The following is an 18387-nucleotide window of genomic DNA, read 5'->3' on the forward strand; positions in this document are numbered from 1 at the left end:
ACAGCTTCCCAGCCCTATGTCAAAAGTTCATAGATCCACGCTTTACCTCTATAAAATTTACTCGAACAAAAAATAAAATTAATGGAAATATTTGGGACTTCAAACTGCAAAAATCACACAGGTATTTCATGTCTCCTTTTTTATAATGACTTGTAATCGGGTGATGCTTAAGAAAGGTGGCTGTCACAAGTGAACTGACCCTCACGTTTGGGGAAAAGGTAGCCAAAGTAGGTCCTGCCACTCCTTCAGGGTTGATACAGACAGAGTATTTGTAATTTTAGATAAGGAAACACGTCTTCTTTGTGAGAACACTTGAACACACGGGTGAGCACTTTTTGAGATACCTGGAGACGGCGTGGGGTTGGAGGACGAGTGTACAGCAGTGTCTGGCTGTGTGTGAGATGAAAAACAATAGATAGATACCCTGCATGTCTGAGTATGTGCTGCATCATGTGTTCGAGTAACTAATGAGAGTTAACAGTCGTGAGAACTAGTGTTTACCTGTGAAAAAGTCTCACATTTACTTTCTTGGTGAACACTTCCGTATCAGCTGCTGCCCTGAGAGACCCTGAGACACACCCTTATGCGTCACACCACCACCGCACCGTCAGGAGGGGAGGACATACCGTCACCAAGGTTAGAAGGGAAGGACACACCGTCAGGAGGGGAGGACTCGCCATCACCTCCGTCAGGAAGGAAGGACACACCGTCACCACCATTAGGAAGGAAGGACACTATGGCATCACCGTCAGGAGGGAAGAACATTCCTTCACCTTCAGGAAACACCATTGACTGGTACGGAGGCCGCATCACTACTGCCGTTATGTTAATGTGAGCGTAACATAAGGGACTTGGATTCATGTTGAATTTTTCAGGCAGTGGACCGACGAGTTACCCGCCTTGGTGGTCCACTCCCCTGCCGCCTCCACCAGCAGGATTGTGACGGTGCAGCCAGCAAGAAATAAGTCGTACAAATACTCCTCCCGGGGTACACTGGTGATCATGTAAGAGAATACTAAAATGAAGCAGTTGTCATCAAGATCATTGTTGGAATAAGTGGACGTCAGAGGACACAAAGGGGGAACTTCTGTACAAATATTGATTCAGAATTTAAGTGATGGTAAATCTAACTTAAGGTATAACAATAACAGCCGTAACGGGGATTGGCTTGTCAGTACCGTTTACAAATATCTGTTATGAGCTCAGTGTAACAGGCAACTCCTTAGCGTCTACCTCTTCACACATCATCGACCTTGAACTAACGGAACGTCACAGCGGTAACACCACCCTGAACTGATATACAGACAGGGAGGCACCAAAAAAACTGCACCCAAGACCGCTCCTCCACACACTAGCTGCTCTGGTAAATGCTGCAGCGTTCCCTGGACGAGCACGATCACACTGTGCTGCTGACGATGACGGCGATCCTTCCTTTTAAAATGCGTTCACCTTCTGCGGTGCTTAAACTTAACGGTATATATATATTAACTGCTACCGTGCACACACACACACACACACACACACACACACACATATATATATATATATATATATATATATATATATATATATATATATATATATATATATATATATATATATATATATATATATCCCCAGGACATACTAGGAAATACCTTTAACACTAAAGTTTCATATTGTAAAGACTCCCTTGAACTCGATAGTCCTCGGGTAAGGGACACAATCCAAATATACAGCAGACAGTCCCAGTCTTGGCGTATGCTGAGGCACTGAAACATGGAGATGGAAGCACTGAAGTGTCTGGTGGCTTCAGTGAAGTTGAAGCCCAATTCAATTAGGAACTCCAAAGCTCTCTTGCCCCAAGACCAGGAATCTCTGACCCTATCGAGACAACACTAATATTCCATACTTGACACCCTCTTGTGTTTTCCTGAGGCCTGCCTCTCTTCCTGCCCTGGCCACATTAGGTAGGTGCCACAGTGGAAGCATATGTGTAGTCCCACACAAGCTGTCTGTTATTCCTCCAGGTCATTAATGTGGTCACCTACAGGAGCCTGCTATTGGTTCTGTTTAAATGTAGTTCCCTCTGTGCTGGGCAGCAGGCGCTGTTCTTAACTTCATTGTCCATTATTTGCCATCCCCAAAAGGCCCCGCAGTTGGTCTGCCCACTCATTATCACAGAGACACTCATGTACAGTGTGGGTGAGGACAGTCGAAAAGCTACTCACAGGACGGGAAATAGAAAATCCGTAACAGAAGAGGACACACCACTTGAAGGCGAGTCATCACTAAACCAGGTGTTGCTCTCTTGAGGTGTTTGAGACAATCTTGCGGTTGCATCGATAAAGCTTGGATTGTTGGCTCCTGCAGCAGTTCGGATGCTTTATGGGAATTTTTTTCTCTGCCAGGTGATTGGAAGTTACGCAGGACGATAGTTATGTCACTAATGCGATTTAGGAGACTTTGCCGATACCATTCCACCCAGGTGACTGAGAGTCCTTCAGGGAGGTTTACTTTTGCGATCAAGGCTTTTACGTAGTCATCACAGTCCCTTAATTTGTCTCTGTTGAAGGACGGGGCGCTCCTCAGGAAGTACGTCAGCCTAAGAACAGTAAGGCACTTCACATGGAGGTACAAGGCATCGCCTTACATCCCCTCTACCATCCTCACTCATTTATCCGGTGCCCTCTCCACCACCCTCACGCATCACTTCTACTATATATTATAATATATATATTTAATGAACTTTCGAGTGTTGAAACTGTACGTAGTTTCATAAAATTGTTAACAGTTCGTGACGTTGGCGGGGAAGGGGGATGATTTCGTGAATGAATTACTGTATCTTCCCATGTTCTTGTGAGAGATTCAGCTGTCTGGTTTACAAATGTGTGCAGTGATGCCTAATTTGGGGTCTATTTAGGGAAATAATTAAATATTTACTTGGGTTTTATAATACTGAGACCAGACAAAAAAAAAAATATCACTTTGCCTAAGTCGTGGGTGTTGGGCAGCGTTCATTTTATCTTTATTCCACATGTAAGATTATAACCTAAACACCTTTACACAAAACAATATCAAAGGTAACATATTACATCCTTGACAATAAGTTTAAAGCGTAACAAGAAAACAAAGATAAAAAATCACACTACACAAGTCAAATACCTGTATCACACAACCCAACAGTCATTTACCTGCAGATCACGACGGGAACTTCTCATCACCTTGAACACTGAGAGTAGAGAAGAGGCTGCCCCAGAGGGCGTCCCCCACCAGGCAAGTGCACGGCTCCCTGACAAGCGTGTGTAGGCGTGTGTTGATGGTGTGGGCGTGAGTGTTGGTGGTGTGGGTGTGAGTGTTGGTGGTGTGGGTGTGAGTGTTGGTGGCGTGGGTGTGAGTGTTGGTGGTGTGGGCGTGAGTGTTGGTGGTGTGGGCGTGAGTGTTGGTGGTGTGGGTGTGAGTGTTGGTGGTGTGGGCGTGAGTGTTGGTGATGTGGGCGTGAGTGTTGATGGTGTGGGAGTGAGTGTTGAGTGGGTGGTGTGGGCGTGAGTGTTGAACTGGTGTGGGCGTGAGTGTTGGTGGTGTGGGCGTGAGTGTTGGTGGTGTGGGCGTGGTGTTGATGGTGTGGGCGTGAGTGTTGATGGTGTGGGCGTGAGTGTTGATGGTGTGGGTGTGGTGTTGGTGGTGTGGGGAGTGAGTGTTGGTGTGGTGTTGGTGGTGTGGGCGTGGGTGTTGGTGTGGGCGTGAGTGTTGAACGGGTGTGGGCGTGAGTGTTGGTGGTGCGGGCGTGAGTGTTGGTGATGTGGGCGTGAGTGTTGGTGGTGTGGGCGTGAGTGTTGGTGGTGTGGGTGTGAGTGTTGGTGGTGTGGGTGTGAGTATTGGTGATGTGGGCGTGAGTGTTGGTGGTGCAGGTATGTGGTTGGTATGAGAGGGGTGAGTGATGTATGTTATAGAGACATGTAGATGGACTGGGTGACGTGCATAATGTGGTCGTATGAATGATGTGGTCGTATTAATGATGTGGTCGTATTAATGATGTGGTCGCGTGATTGATTAGTGGTGATGGTGTTAATGATGCGGGTGTGGTAGTGGTTATGGGGGGTATTTCTGTGGTGTTTATATCTGGTGACAGTATCGTATCATGTGGTGATGGTATAGATGGTGACAGCAAGTGGGTGTGGCAAATGGAGACCCATATACCCCAACCTAACCTAACCCACGCTACACCCATCTAACCTAACCTAACCCACGCTACACCCATCTAACCTAACCTAACCCACGCTACACCCATCTAACCTAACCTAACCCACGCTACACCCATCTAACCTAACCTAACCACTTCATTGAAAACTGAGAATAATGGGGAATTATTACAAAGTGTGTGAAAACCGAGGACTGTGTTAAGAGTAATCCCCCTCCCAACCAGCAACTCTCCACTGGTGATACTGTGTGTGTGTGTGTGGCTAAAGTCGTATATGTATGTATGCAACAGGTGGTGTGTGTATTAGACAAGGTGTGGGAGCGAACAAGGAGATGATTGCCTGGGAAGACAATTGGTAATGTCAGGAGCATCAAGGTCGTTCGTTCTTGCATCCGGATTCTTCGTAAGTTTTTTTCCGTGATTGTTAATTATCATTCAGAAGGCACGATGCCCCTATACAGTATATCTGAACCTAATTAAAGACCAACAGCAAACACATTAACTTAATACTAACAAACAACATTCCTCAGTAAACATAAGCGCATCACAGACAAGAATGCATTGTTGTTGTGGGTAGGTAATGCTGACCTGGAGGCCGGCCCAAGGGTGGGAGATGAGCTCAATAGTGACGCCAACTTTAAGATCCCAGAGGTCACGATTTTCTTTCATTCTTGGCATACAGTCTCGTTAACTCTTCACCATCGTAAAACACACTACAGTAAGTATGGCGCAGTAATAATCGTCAATAAACACATACGCTAACCTTACCGTCCCTTAAAACACTAACGTCGTAATATCTCTACACACATTTATTGTTATTCCATATCATATTATTCAATTTTACACATTTACAATACCTTTCCTGATTACCTGATGATTCGTCCCAGCTTATTTTACCTGTTACGCATCCTAACCTAATCTAACCTAACCCTCCCTGTAGCGTCTCCTTAAAATTCATTTTTTTGCTTTGTGTACAGATCATATTCCAGAACAAATTCTCTACAAATCTCATACAGGACACAGTGTGCATTCTTCCCGTTCTATTTTACAGAAAGTCATCTTCCCATTCATCAAAGGCGACCTACACCTGCTTGGACCAACAAACCCTCACAGTCTTCCTCTGAGCACCAGCCACTTGCCTCCCTTTCAACACACTCTCCCGCATCTCGGCATTAAGTCAACCATCCTCGCTAAAAATACTTCATGTGTGTTTGAAGCCGTCAATCCTCTCCAGCCGCTCACCTCAAACCACATATCACACAAACTTCCTTTTATATATCAATGTCATCTTCTTAGTAATCACTGGCAGGTGGAAGAGGTACACTGAGCAGCTATATGACAAGGCGGAAAAACCAGTAGTGGGAGACTTTCGACTTGAGTCAAAAGTAAATGTTGGATCTACTTAGAAATGAGTTAAGAGCAACGGATAAGGGGATGAGGAGTGGAAAGGCAGACAGTAAAGCCTAAGGGTCAAAATAGCACGATTTGTTATGTTTTTACCTAGAAAATCAGTTGATCAGATATATAAAATAACTGGTATCTTAAATGTGTATAATATTGATGGACAGTTTAATAACATATTCTTCTCTCGTTGACCACAGTTTATTATTGCACAATACTACGATCATCAATGCTGTGCTTTTGTTTTTGCTAAAATTACATCGACCAGTCGATAATTTTATAGCTCAAGGGGTGAGGGTAAATGGCTGGTCATGTCGAACCTTGGGGGTAAATGGAGCAAAAAAGATTAAGAATTCCTGGCCAAGAGCACTGGTAGCCAAAGTGTGGTATCAGTAACACTAGTGTTACCAGAAGACCTTCAATGTGGTACCAACAAAACTGGTACATCTACTTTGGCCTTGTCTTAACTGCTGTTTATGCCACAATCACTCATCTACTTCATATTTATTTAAGGCAGATTCAATTTTCACGGGGAAAAAACTGCACCAAGTAGTTAATAATAAATTGTTTAAATGGGACATGGCAGAAATAAGTTTGTGTGGGGATGTTGTAGAGGAAAACAACGCTGTTGACGGTGAGGGCCATTGTACGGTGAGAATGATCCCACACACAAGTATAAGCTTGCTGTAGGAGTTGACAAGAAGAATGGAGACATATGAAAGCTTTAATCACCAGGATTCAGCTTGGATTCAGAAAGTGGTCAAGGAACGTGAGGTGTTGTGAGAAAGGAACCTAAGGTGGTAAAATTTTTTGTCTGTTTTGTGGACTTAAAGAAGTCATTCACCACATTAAACTGAATGAAATTGATGGAGACCTTGAAGAATATTGGAGTGAACTGGAGGAACACAACACTGATCCCAACTTGTGCAGTACATGGCCCCAAAACCGGTAATTGGGGATGAAGCTGGAGCTTCTGAGGCAGCAGCGACGAGAGGAAAACACGATAAAGATGCGTGTTGTCGACCAAACTGTTTTATTTGTGCTGAGATGATGAGAGTTGAAGTAATGGAAGCAGTGGGAGGACAGAGGTTAGAAGAGGTTGCCCTAAATATACAGATAGAAGACTACAGAAGCTCAGTGACAGTATGAATGAGTGAGGCATTAAGATCACACTGTACTGAGAAAGAAGATCAAGTAGATAATATCTAGGAAAGGAGGCCTTGTGGTCGAGGGGTCGTGGGACAAGTCACCCAAACAATCACACTTCCTGTATCATGAAATTGTTTTACCACTCGGTGTATTGTTGTTTTATTTAGCACTTGTATCTCAGGATAAGCTAGTTAATGCTTCACACACAGCCACAAACGATTTGGAATGCAAAATAATGTTCGGTAAATAACACACGTTCAGCCTGTGAATACACCATACTCTCACCCTGATTGCTGTAGCTCAATTGAAGTCGAACCTATAACGTTTCTTCTTGGATAAGGTTGGGAGAGGCCATCACACAAAACTGGGGGAGGATGTCTTCTGATTCCCTGTATAATCGGGAGCGTGTATCACAGAGGACGGAAGATGTGAGACAGAGTCGATCACCATCATAACAAAGAGCTTCTGACGATTAAGACAAATAGTGACATGAAGAAGAGATTTGTGAATACACCTGTCAGTGTTTGAAATGCGTGTAGGAAGGAGAATAAAGAAGGTTGGTTACGTGGACAGGATGATAAATGGAAGTATTCTGAGGAAGGTTGGAGAAAGAAGGAGCAGTGTAAGTGTGATGACGAGAAAAGAGAAGAACTGGACTGTTTATGTGTGAGAGGAGAGAAGCTCTTACTGAATGTCCTATAGAGACGAATGGAAATGGACGGAGAGAGACCAAGAGATCGACCAAGGAATAAGTTGTAAGATGAAGTAAACTTGGAACTAACATATGCAGCAGTGAAGGAGAAGACAAAGAACAGAGAAAAAAATATAGAAATGGGAAGTCAAAGATAGAGACGATTGATATTGATGTCTAACCTACATTAACCAACCATTCATACCTTGATAAATTTTAAAGCATTTACTCCCTCTTACCATTAATATAGAGCTGTAATTATTTCAACTTATTTGTATTTTCGCCTATTAACATCCAATAGCCTCAGTGAACATATAGACAGCAGTGCTTACGTAAATATGGGCTATTTACGTGTATTAATTGTATAACTTACACCACTACTCGAGTTAATAGATAAACGACAACTTTGTATACCTTACCACTTCCTCCTCACGCCAGATGACATTCCTCTGGCCTCCACGCACCTCTGATTTCCCCAGCCCTAGGTATCTCTCTCACGCGACCTCAAGTGTTAAAGGAGCCCTGTAAAGTACCTCCTATATTCTCTCGTAAAAGTATAGTTGCCTATCATCGGTTAATTCGTTATTATTACAACATAGTGTCCATATATTTTGGGTAAATAAACAAGAAAGCCATATAGTGTTTGTGTGAAGTACTCTGAAACTACAAACTGAGATTATAAGTAACTCCAACTAAAACTATAAGAATTATAAGTGTGACGGAGATGAAGATAACAAACTAAAGTATATACAAGTCTTCACCACACGAATACATTACAGTGAACTAGCGGGTTACCAATTATCCAGATCATAGGTGAATAGCATGCGGGATTACCTGACAAACCACAGATAATCAAAAGGCGACTAACTACTGTTACATAAAGGTGGCAAGCGGTGACGAACTGCAGTTACAAATACCTAAGACTTTATATATTTTGTTTCTCTTCAATCATTTCCTTTCCTTTCATATATTCTCGTTCAGTAAAAATAAAAACAAGTTCTCCTCCATCAGACCCTTCCACTAGAAGCACGTACTCTTTGTGGGTCTGACGTAGTGTTGGTACTCACAAAAAAATGTTGCCCACTTGTCCCTCCTGAGTGTGGCGCAGGTGAAGGTCAGACGAACACCACTCACTTACCTGCCCCTCGCTACCACCCACCTACTTTACACCACCACCCACCTACCTCACCCCACCACCCACCTATCTCACCTCACCACCCACCTATCTCATACCACCATCCACCTACCTCATACCACCATCCACCTACCTCACGCCACCACCCACCTCCCTCAAACCACCACCCACCTCCCTCGTACCATCACCCACCTACCTAACGCCACCACCCACCTCCCTCATACCACCACCCACCTACCTCACACTACCACCCACCTTCTTCACCCCACCACCCACCACCCACCTCCACACTAGGAACAACAGGTTACAGTTCTGTACACCTCTGATAAAACCTGTCATCTATATTACCATTATCCTTAACTTACGGAGAGAGAGAGAGAGAGAGAGAGAGAGAGAGAGAGAGAGAGAGAGAGAGAGAGAGAGAGAGAGAGAGAGAGAGAGAGAGAGAGAGAGAGAGAGAGAGAGACGACCTCAATACAGTAGGTTACCGGATGAGAGTTGAGGTAACCTTATAAGAAAAAATCCATCACACGAGGCATATTAACCCATCTCACAGACTCTTCTCACAGGCCAACGTGACTACCCTAAACCAGATGGCTTAACTAATTCTACCTTAGAATATAGTGAAGAAAGCGGGTATATGGCGTATCGAGGGAAGTATATTAATAATATTTATTTTTTCATTCCCCATCACATAAAATTCTTAGCTGCATCAAAACCTTTTATTACCAAACTCTTCTTCAGACAACGCTGCCTCTCATCATAATTTCTGCACCAGACTTAAGGTTATCGTACTCAAGGGGTTAATGTCATCGTACTCAAGGGGTTAATGTCATCGTACTCAAGGGGTTAATGTTATCGTACTCAAGGGGTTAATGTCATCGTACTCAAGGGGTTAATGTCATCGTACTCAAGGGGTTAATGTCATCGTACTTAAGGGGGTTAATGTTATCGTACTTTAGGGGTTGTATCGTACTCAAGGGTTAATGTCATCGTACTCAGGGTTAATGTCATCGTACTCAAGGGTTATCGTAGTTACACCGAAATATTCATCAGAAGACAAGAGTGTCACTGAGGAGCATTGGTGTAGGTGGGAGGGTGTGTGGGTAGGTTGTGTGGGTAGGGGGTGTGCAGGTAGGGGTGTGTAGCCAGGAGGGTGTGTGTGTGGGTAGGAGGTGTGTGGGTATGGGGGTGTGTGGGTGGGGGTGTATAGGTAGGGGGGTGTGCAGTGGGGGGTGTGTAGAGGGGTGTGCTGTGTGGTAGGGGTGTGTGTGGGTGGGGTGTGTGGGTGGGGTGTGTGTGGGTAGGAGGGTGTGTGGGTGGGGTTGTGGGTGGGGGTGTGTGGGTGGGGTGTGGGTGGGGGTGTGCGGGTAGGGGTGTGTGGAGGGTGTGTGCTGTGTGGTGGGGTGTGGGTGTGTGGGTGGGGGGGTAGTGTGTGGAGGTGTGTAGGTAGGGAGGGTGTGTGAGTAGGGGTGTGTGGGTGGGGTTGTGTGGGTGGGAGGGTGTGTGGGTGGGGTGTGTGGGTTGGGTGGGGTGTGTGGTTGTGTGGGTGGGGTTGTGTGTGGGTGGGGTGTGTGGGTGGGGTGTGTGGGTGGGGGTTGTTAGTGGGTGGGGTGGGGGGTGTGTGGGTGGGGTGTTTGGGTGGGGAGGGGTGTGTGGGTGTGGGGTGTGTGGGTAGGAGGGTGTGCAGGTGGGGGTGTGTATGCAGGGTGTGTGGGTGGGAGGGTGTGTGGGTGGGGGTGTGGGTGGGGGTGTGGGTGGGGTGTTGGTTGGGGTGTGTGGGTAGGAGGGGTGTGTGGTGTGGGAGGGTGTGGGGTGGGAGTTGGTGTGGGGGTGTGGGTGTGTGCAGGTGGGGTTGTGGGAGGGTGTGTGGGTGGGAGGGTGTGTGGGTGGGGTGTGTGGGGGGGATGTGTGGGGGTGTGGGTAGGGGGTGTGTGGGTGGGGGTGTGGGTGGGGGTGTGTAGCTAGGAGGGTGTGTGGTGGGGTGTGTGGTGGGGTGTGTAGCTGGGGAGATTGTGTGGGTGGGGAGGGTGTGTGGGTATGGGTGTGTGGGTATGGGGTGTGGGTGGGGTGTATGGGGGTGTGGGTGTGGGGTGTGAGGTGTGGGGTGTGTGGTGGGGGGGGTTGATGTGCTGGGGTGTGGGAGGGTGTGTGGGTGGGGGTGTGTGGGTGGGGAGGGTGTGTGGGTGGGGTGTGTGGGGGGGGTGGGAGGGTGTGTGGGTAGGGGGTGTGTGGCGGGGGAGTTAGGCAGGGATGTGTGTGGTGGTGTAGAATGGGAGGACAAGGCTGCCTCCTCTACTACCTCCTCTCACCTCCTCACCTCCTCCCACCCCATCCTCCTCCGTCTCCGCCCTCTACCTCCCCACCACCTCCACCTCTCCTCCTCCGACCTCCAGCAAATGATAATATAATCAATAAACCGCAATAGCTATTTTAAACCAACCCAAACGTCGCTCGCTCTCACTAGCTGGAGGAGGAGAGCATTACCATCACCTTCCCTCCTGACCTCTCTCCCTCTCAATACGACTTTCCTCCTCTGACCTCTCCCTCCTTTCCTCCTTCGTCCGTCCATTCCTACCACCTGTTCCACCATTACCACCACCTGTTTCCACAATACCACCACCTGTTCCACCATCACCACCACCTGTTCCAACATCACACTGTTCCACCACCACCTGTTTCACCATACACCACCTGTTCCATCATCACCACCCACCTGTTACCATCACCACCACCTCCACCATCCTACCACCTGTTCCACCACCACCTGTTCCACCATCACCACCACCGTTACCACCACCTGTTTCACTATCACCACCACCTGTTCCATACCTGTTCCACCATCCCCACCTGTTCCACACCACCTGTTCCACCATCCACCACCTGTTCCACCATCACCACCACCTGTTCCACCATCACCCACTGTTCCACCATCACACCACCACCTGTTTCCACCACCACCTGTTCCACCATCACCACCTGTTCCACCACCACCTGTTTCACCATCACCACCACCTGTTCCCATCACCACCACCTGTTCCACCATCACCTGTTCCACCACACCACCTGTTCCACCACCATCACCACCCACCTGTTCCCATCACCACCACCTGTTCCACCATCACCACCACCTGTTCCACCACATCACCCACCTACCATCACCTCACACCACCACCTGTTCCACCATTACCACCACCTGTTCCACCACCACCTGTTCACTAACACACCTGTTCCACTACCACCACCTGTTCACCATCACCACCACCTGTTCCCACACCTGTTTCACATACCACCTGTTTCCATCATCACTTTACCCACCACCTGTTCCACCATCACCACCACCTGTTCCACCCTACCTGTTCCACCATTACACCACCTGTTCCACCCACACTGTTTCCTATCACCACCTGTTTCACTCCACCTACCATACCACACAATCTGCCCTGGCACCCACAGTCTACCACCGTGCCAGCAGGTGTCTGTTGCGTCTCCCACAAAACCACTGTATTTAACTCTGTTCTCATATACTGTTGTTGTTGTACTGATGCCTACTTGTTGTTGTTGTTGCATGATGCCTCCTTGTTGTTGTTGGCAAGTTATAACACAAGTGGTAGGGGACTGTGCTAAGGCAGGACCTCCTATAATAGTTATATCCTCCCATTATTACCAAACTATCACCTGCCCCACCTAACACCACCTTCAACCCCTCCCAAGACCACCATCCCCACCCACTATCACCACCACCCTCAACGGTCTATTCCGCCCACCTTCACCCTTAACCCCGCCCACCACCCTCAACCGCATAGCCAGCCTCTACCTCCTCCAGCACCTCTCCAGCATTTCCCAGGTGACACGCGCTGTGAGATTGTACCGCGCTGAAAATGTTCTGGGTACACACAGTTCAATAAAAATCTAACTAAACCAATCCCTAACCTAATCTTTTATTCAGAGGGGTAATCTCAGTACGCCTCATGTTTTCAATGATGTTTTGATCGAACTGCGCATACCAAGAACATTTTCCGCACGGTATGATCTCAGCAGTGCGCCACACCAGCCAGCCAACCACCCACCCACACACAGCCTTCCGGGTCCCGCCAGACACTACTACCTCAGAGACAGTCCCACCAACCACATACAACATTCCTCTCTATTTGGCTGCCACCATCTCCTCCGTTTAATAATATCACAGACTTAAAAATAGTTATCTAGTGTTTATTATAGTTTAAAGAACATCAGATATAGACACCTCAGGTTATTTCAACTGAAGATTAACCACCCTTACTCTGCCTTGGGGGAGGTTAGGTTAAGTTAAAGGATAAGTTTGGTTTCTTTTTGTGTAACGCAGGAGACAGAGAGCAATAATATGGCAGACGCTCACCAAGATGACGTGTACATGTGTGTAACTACTATTATTATTATTATTATTATTATTATTATTATTATTATTATCATTATTATTATTTAGTAGAAGTAATTTTCTTAAATATGAGAGAGAGAGAGAGAGAGAGAGAGAGAGAGAGAGAGAGAGAGAGAGAGAGAGAGAGAGAGTGTGTGTGTTTTGGAAAAATTAATAATACTCTTACATTCTTCGTATTAATCACTGACATTCTCCTGGGCCAGAGTTTATTATTAGCATCATTTACACAACAACCTGTCATTCATAAAACTATTATAACAACATTGGCAGAGAAAGTTACACTGTAATGAGTGTGAAGAAAGTAGTAAAGCGAAGAAAAAATAATAATGGAGTTTCTCTGACAGTGACAGCTCACCTCCCTCATTGTAACACTGTATATAATTTCATGACAGGCTGTATATCATTATATTGAATTTTCTTACAAATATGTCATCAAGTTTCCACAAAAATTACTGTAATATAGGTTGTAGCATATAATATTATTTTTTTTTCTTTTTAAAAATTAAAATATAGCCGGTAATTGTTTAATACAGTGACCAGTGAAAACAGATTTAGATAGTTTTATTTTAAATGTCAATTGTAAATTCACTCATTTTTTCTTTTCTTTTTTTACAAGTTTTAATCTTTAGAGAAATTTTCAAGAGAAATTCTACATCAGTTGGTATGGGTGACGTTTCTTTACGCTAGACTTCAGCCGCCACGATCCAGCCAGACACAACAACCTGAGCACCATTACAGGTCTTTACTCGTCATATCTTTGTCTTATTAAATAAAGAGAAGACATGTATGATATTATGCCCTAACTTGGGTTCTTTTGAGTAGACAAGCGAGTCTTTCTGCTGCCACCTACTGGGACAATAACTTTAGCCCATTGAATAAAAGTGTCATTTTCCTCATGGGGTTAAGGCAACGTATTCGAAGATTACACCATTGTACTCAAGAGGTTATGTCATCGTACAATACAGGAGGAGATACGATATCTTAATGGATTAATTGTACTCAAGAAGGTTGGCGTCTTACTCAGCGGGTTAAAACCTACAAGGAAATTCGACATAGCACCAACTTGTGTTAATCCAGAGATGAAAACCTGGATGTACTGTTCAGACACAGAGCCGCCACCCATCACCCACGTAACTTGTAAATACCTGAGGAGGAGAGAGACTGAGGAGGACCCCACACCTCGGCAACTCACCATGACGTCACCACAACAAGACTCACCTGCGGGGAGAATCAATTATGCATTAGTTAATTTGCATCTTATAATGAACGACTTAACTACACAACAAGAAATATCCGCCTGACATGTTATAAAAACTCTCTCTCTCTCTCTCCTGGGTTTAAACCAAGGCAACGATAGGTACAACAAAAATAACATTGAAGTATATGACAGAAATACTAATGGGCAAAACTGAGGGCCAGGGGAAGGTAGTGGCAGTAATGGAGGATTAAAGTTCAAATCTGTGGTCCTGGAGAAATATATAATCAGGGAGGATTAGTAAAGACAATCCGACGGTGTTTGGAATTAGCACCTTGATTGACTCACGTGAATGAACGACAGTTAAGACTTAAACATTATGTCATTTAAGTGTGTTTACATTGGTTAGACACAAATCCCCATAATCAGAGAAGTGGAGGCGGTATCGAGGACCCTCTCCCTGCTGACTCCCACCTAAAAGACATTTATTGTCCAAGTATTAATATTTTTGTAACACTTAATTTTATAATTTCACTATAACATTGAAAACCATTGTATCTTATATTGTCACGTTGATATAAATTACCATTACAATGATTTTATATTTTGCCGTCAAGTCATTGAGTGTTTGTCCTTTTGTTTCACCCCAACATTACCTATGGGGAGGGGGGGGGTGAAGCGTCGTTTGTCACCAGAACTTCCACACTTTTCCCCACTACTCTTATCATCCATCAGCCCCCATCATTACACATAACCCACCAGCCCCCATCATCACACACACCACCCATCCGGCCCCATCACCCCACACACACCCCCCCATCACCATCCTCACCACAACAACCCCCATCACCACACAGACATAGATCATCCCACCATACAATAAACATTACCTCGTCAATTTATCACCCCCAAACACACACTCACTAGTCAACATTCCTCCTCTTATTGTAACCAACACAAAATCACCGGCGGTCAGTCTCACCCACCCCATACCAGCACCCCTCATAAAATTTTATATGCCATAATGAACCCCCTCCCTCCCTCCCTCTCTCTCTCTCTCTCTCTTAGACCTGTTCACATCACTAATCTTAACACTCAAGGGCCTCACTCTCGTCTCTGATAGTAAACCTAATACACCATAGAGAAATTCGCGGACGAGGGACCTCAGGTGGTAGTAAGCAACAGTAGTGAGGATGAGACAAAGCGGCTAAACTATTCTTGCCACCGCCACCTTCTACCACCTGTGATTGATTCCCTCTGTACAAATTGCTGTTCTACTGTACACTAATATCGCATCCAGCCCATACGACCTCGTACTGGTCGCTACAAGAACAACCCCATTCCACCTGTTATAAAAATCATCAATAGTTCTAGATAATGTGTGTGTACACTTCTTGTCTGTTTTCCAGTTTGTACTCTAACTTCGCTAAAAGTCCTTGTTAAATTACCCCCTCCCCAAGACACTGTATCTTATGTATGAAGTAATTTTTCAGCTTGTCTGCTGTAGCTTTAATAATACTTTAATTACTATAAATATATACACGATGCTCCTCCACCTTCACTCCCCGCACCATATCCTCGCCCCGCGTGTTCTTGTTCTTCACTCTCACAGTCGTCCCCAGCTTAACATTATTCAAAGGTCCTCTCCACATCAACCCTAACCGTCTTCTGGTCAAAATAATAAATTTCTCTGGAAATAACTAAGTAACAGGACCCACCCACCCCCCTCCCCCTTGGCCACGTACTGTACCTACCAAATGAACTATCCTTACATCAGCTCTACAGTAATGTACACAATTCCTCAAATTACTGTGTGACTCTACAGAACTCTCCCTCGTGCTTCTACTGGCAGCACCAACATGTCCTGTGTGACCTTGATAGTGATGAGTCAGAGGAAGCTGCGGTATTACTTCGTCTGGGGTTGTCTCCTGCCTCAAAAGTGTAAAGGCAATTTAGGCTCCTCACTACTTAAACACTGTACTAAAAATGGCTGGACATGATCACAAAACACCAGGAAGTTGATGTTGACTCAGTCATTGGGCAGCTCTCTGGGTAACTTCTAATCTCACATGGGGAACTACAGCTTATACCTATTCCATCTGTGGCTCCTGATGTACTGTACGTGAACGTGGGACCCATCCGCCTGGCGGTCCAATAGGGACGGTGTGGGCACAACACACTGTACAGTATACTAAGTCTTTTTCGGTACACAAGGAGACAGTGTGGCCGGTACTACACTCGCCTGCCTTCACTTCCCCAGCTATAAAGATAGGCACCCTTTTGTAGCTGGGTGGACTGAGGAGGGTCCCTGTTCGCGAAACAGCGATCCTTAGGGCAAGAGGCGAGCGCTATATTTACTCGGCTGCCGCGCCCCACACACATAAATGTAGGTGAATAGCTTTTCCAGTGGGCCAGAGTGCTGGCGGGTCATGTGGAACAGCCCACCTCCTGCTTGTGTCCACACTAACTTCCTGGTGCCTGTGATGCTGTCCGGTTCAGATGGCTTAAACTGCAAGATGACCACAAACTTTCTCTTACACGACTGAATGAAAACCTGGTCAACGCTCTCAGTTTTGTTAAGATATTACTAAGATATACATAAAGTACTGAGGCTGCTGGTGAGTGAAGTAACAGGCGCCTATTGTAGCACGTAACTAACAGTCGGCTCAGTTGACCGAGGCTAGAGACGTGTTTGTTCCTAGGAGGGAAACTTGCCTGGGGTCGCCCACCTCCTGGGGTCGCCCATGGCCGTTCAGGGAAAGTGGTTCTTCGGTATTTTGCCCCATACACCACGGTTATTTGTTAAATGTTAATTGCACTAGAGCAAATTCAGCTTTAAGTAATCTCTCTCTCGGTGAAATTCAACCGATTCAGCATAAGGCTCCTGTAATCTTTCTGGGAACTTCCCATTAATTTTTGCTGGGAAATTGAACTCTTAAGAGCCGCTCTAACAATCGTTTAACCACTTAACATAATTAATGCGTTCTATGAATTCTCTTACTTAATAGAGGTAAATTTAAGATCACAATTATCACATAGAAACAAATCTACTGTACAGTATATTTGAAAGTCCCGACAGTACAGTATGTTGCTAGAAATGTCTTTACGATTTTGTATGAAATAATGACTCAACGAACGAAAGATTTTGACAACCCTGCCGAGACAACGGGAGTCGCAGTGTTCATTTGGAAATGCATTTGAGGATCCCTACGTAAAGATACTATATGTCAACAACTGTATTATAGTGTATATTACTTCTTCTAGCAACATACTGTACTGTCGGGACTTTCAAATATACTGTACAGTAGATTTGTTTCTAAGTGATAATTGTGATCTTAAATTTACCTCTATTAAGTAAGAGAATTCATAGAACGCATTAATTATGTTAATTGGTTAAACGATTGTTAGAGCGGCTCTTAAGAGTCAAACAATGGTTGTTAGTACACGACAAGTAAAGGATGCGCGAAGTCAGGTGTTAACTGTACAGTACATGGGAGGAGCAGCACTGTTGGGGTTGTATGTGAGACTACCAAGCTAAATCATTTATACAAGATACCAGCACAAACGAAGCAAATCTAAGTTAACCCATAAATCCCCAAACATTATTAAATTAAGTGAAATTTGGTTGGTTTGAGTATTTATCGTGTATAGGCTCAGTACAGTAGTGTCATACATCACTTCACTCAGCACTTCAACAAAAGATCGTCAGTGAGATGAGATCATAAGAACATAAGAATGGAGGAAACTGCAGCGGGCCTATTGGCCCATACTGGGCAGTCCCGTTTACACCCAACCCCTATTGCTCATATAAACATCGAATCTATGTTTGAAGCTATCCAGCGTATTCGAGTTAATGATGATATCTGGTAACTCCTACTTTCTAAGATTTTATACTTTCACCTACAATAAGAAACTCGTGTGTTTGGTAACACACAATAAGGGGGATTTTAAAGTATGCTCCTAAACGTTGGTTTGTTTGATGGTAATAACATAAAAAAGTATTTAGCGATGGTAGGAGCTCAGGACTAACTGGGAGTTTTTTTTTTTAGTTTAACAAATTTATTGACAAAGCTTGTAGTACAGTTTGCCTATTCTGAGTAATTCAGTCAGGTCTTGACACTGAGGGTGGTATCACTTCTCACTGCCACGCAGGACAGAGGTTCATACACAAAGAAATACATCATATTCATTAACAGCTATAAATGTATAGAAGTCAGAT

At 45.1% G+C, this 18387-nt stretch overlaps 1 protein-coding gene across 4 annotated transcripts in view; it reads right to left on the reverse strand.

Moving 5' to 3' along the window:
- LOC121869202 (plasma membrane ascorbate-dependent reductase CYBRD1-like) overlaps positions 1-18387 on the reverse strand; it is a 118066-nt gene that overhangs the window by 35718 nt on the left and 63961 nt on the right. For 2 of the 4 annotated variants that reach the window (XM_042370451.1, XM_042370443.1), the window contains exon 2: positions 14119-14191. The exons of the other annotated variants lie outside the window; for them this stretch is intronic. In XM_042370451.1, coding sequence (XP_042226385.1) covers positions 14119-14168 — 50 coding nt within the window. In that variant the 5' untranslated portion in view covers positions 14169-14191. The remainder of the gene's footprint in view (positions 1-14118; positions 14192-18387) is intronic. 4 annotated transcript variants of the gene reach the window in all.

This window comes from Homarus americanus, unplaced genomic scaffold (genome assembly GCF_018991925.1).
Source record: "Homarus americanus isolate GMGI-L3 unplaced genomic scaffold, GMGI_Hamer_2.0 scaffold32583, whole genome shotgun sequence".
Classification (NCBI taxonomy): domain Eukaryota; kingdom Metazoa; phylum Arthropoda; class Malacostraca; order Decapoda; family Nephropidae; genus Homarus; species Homarus americanus.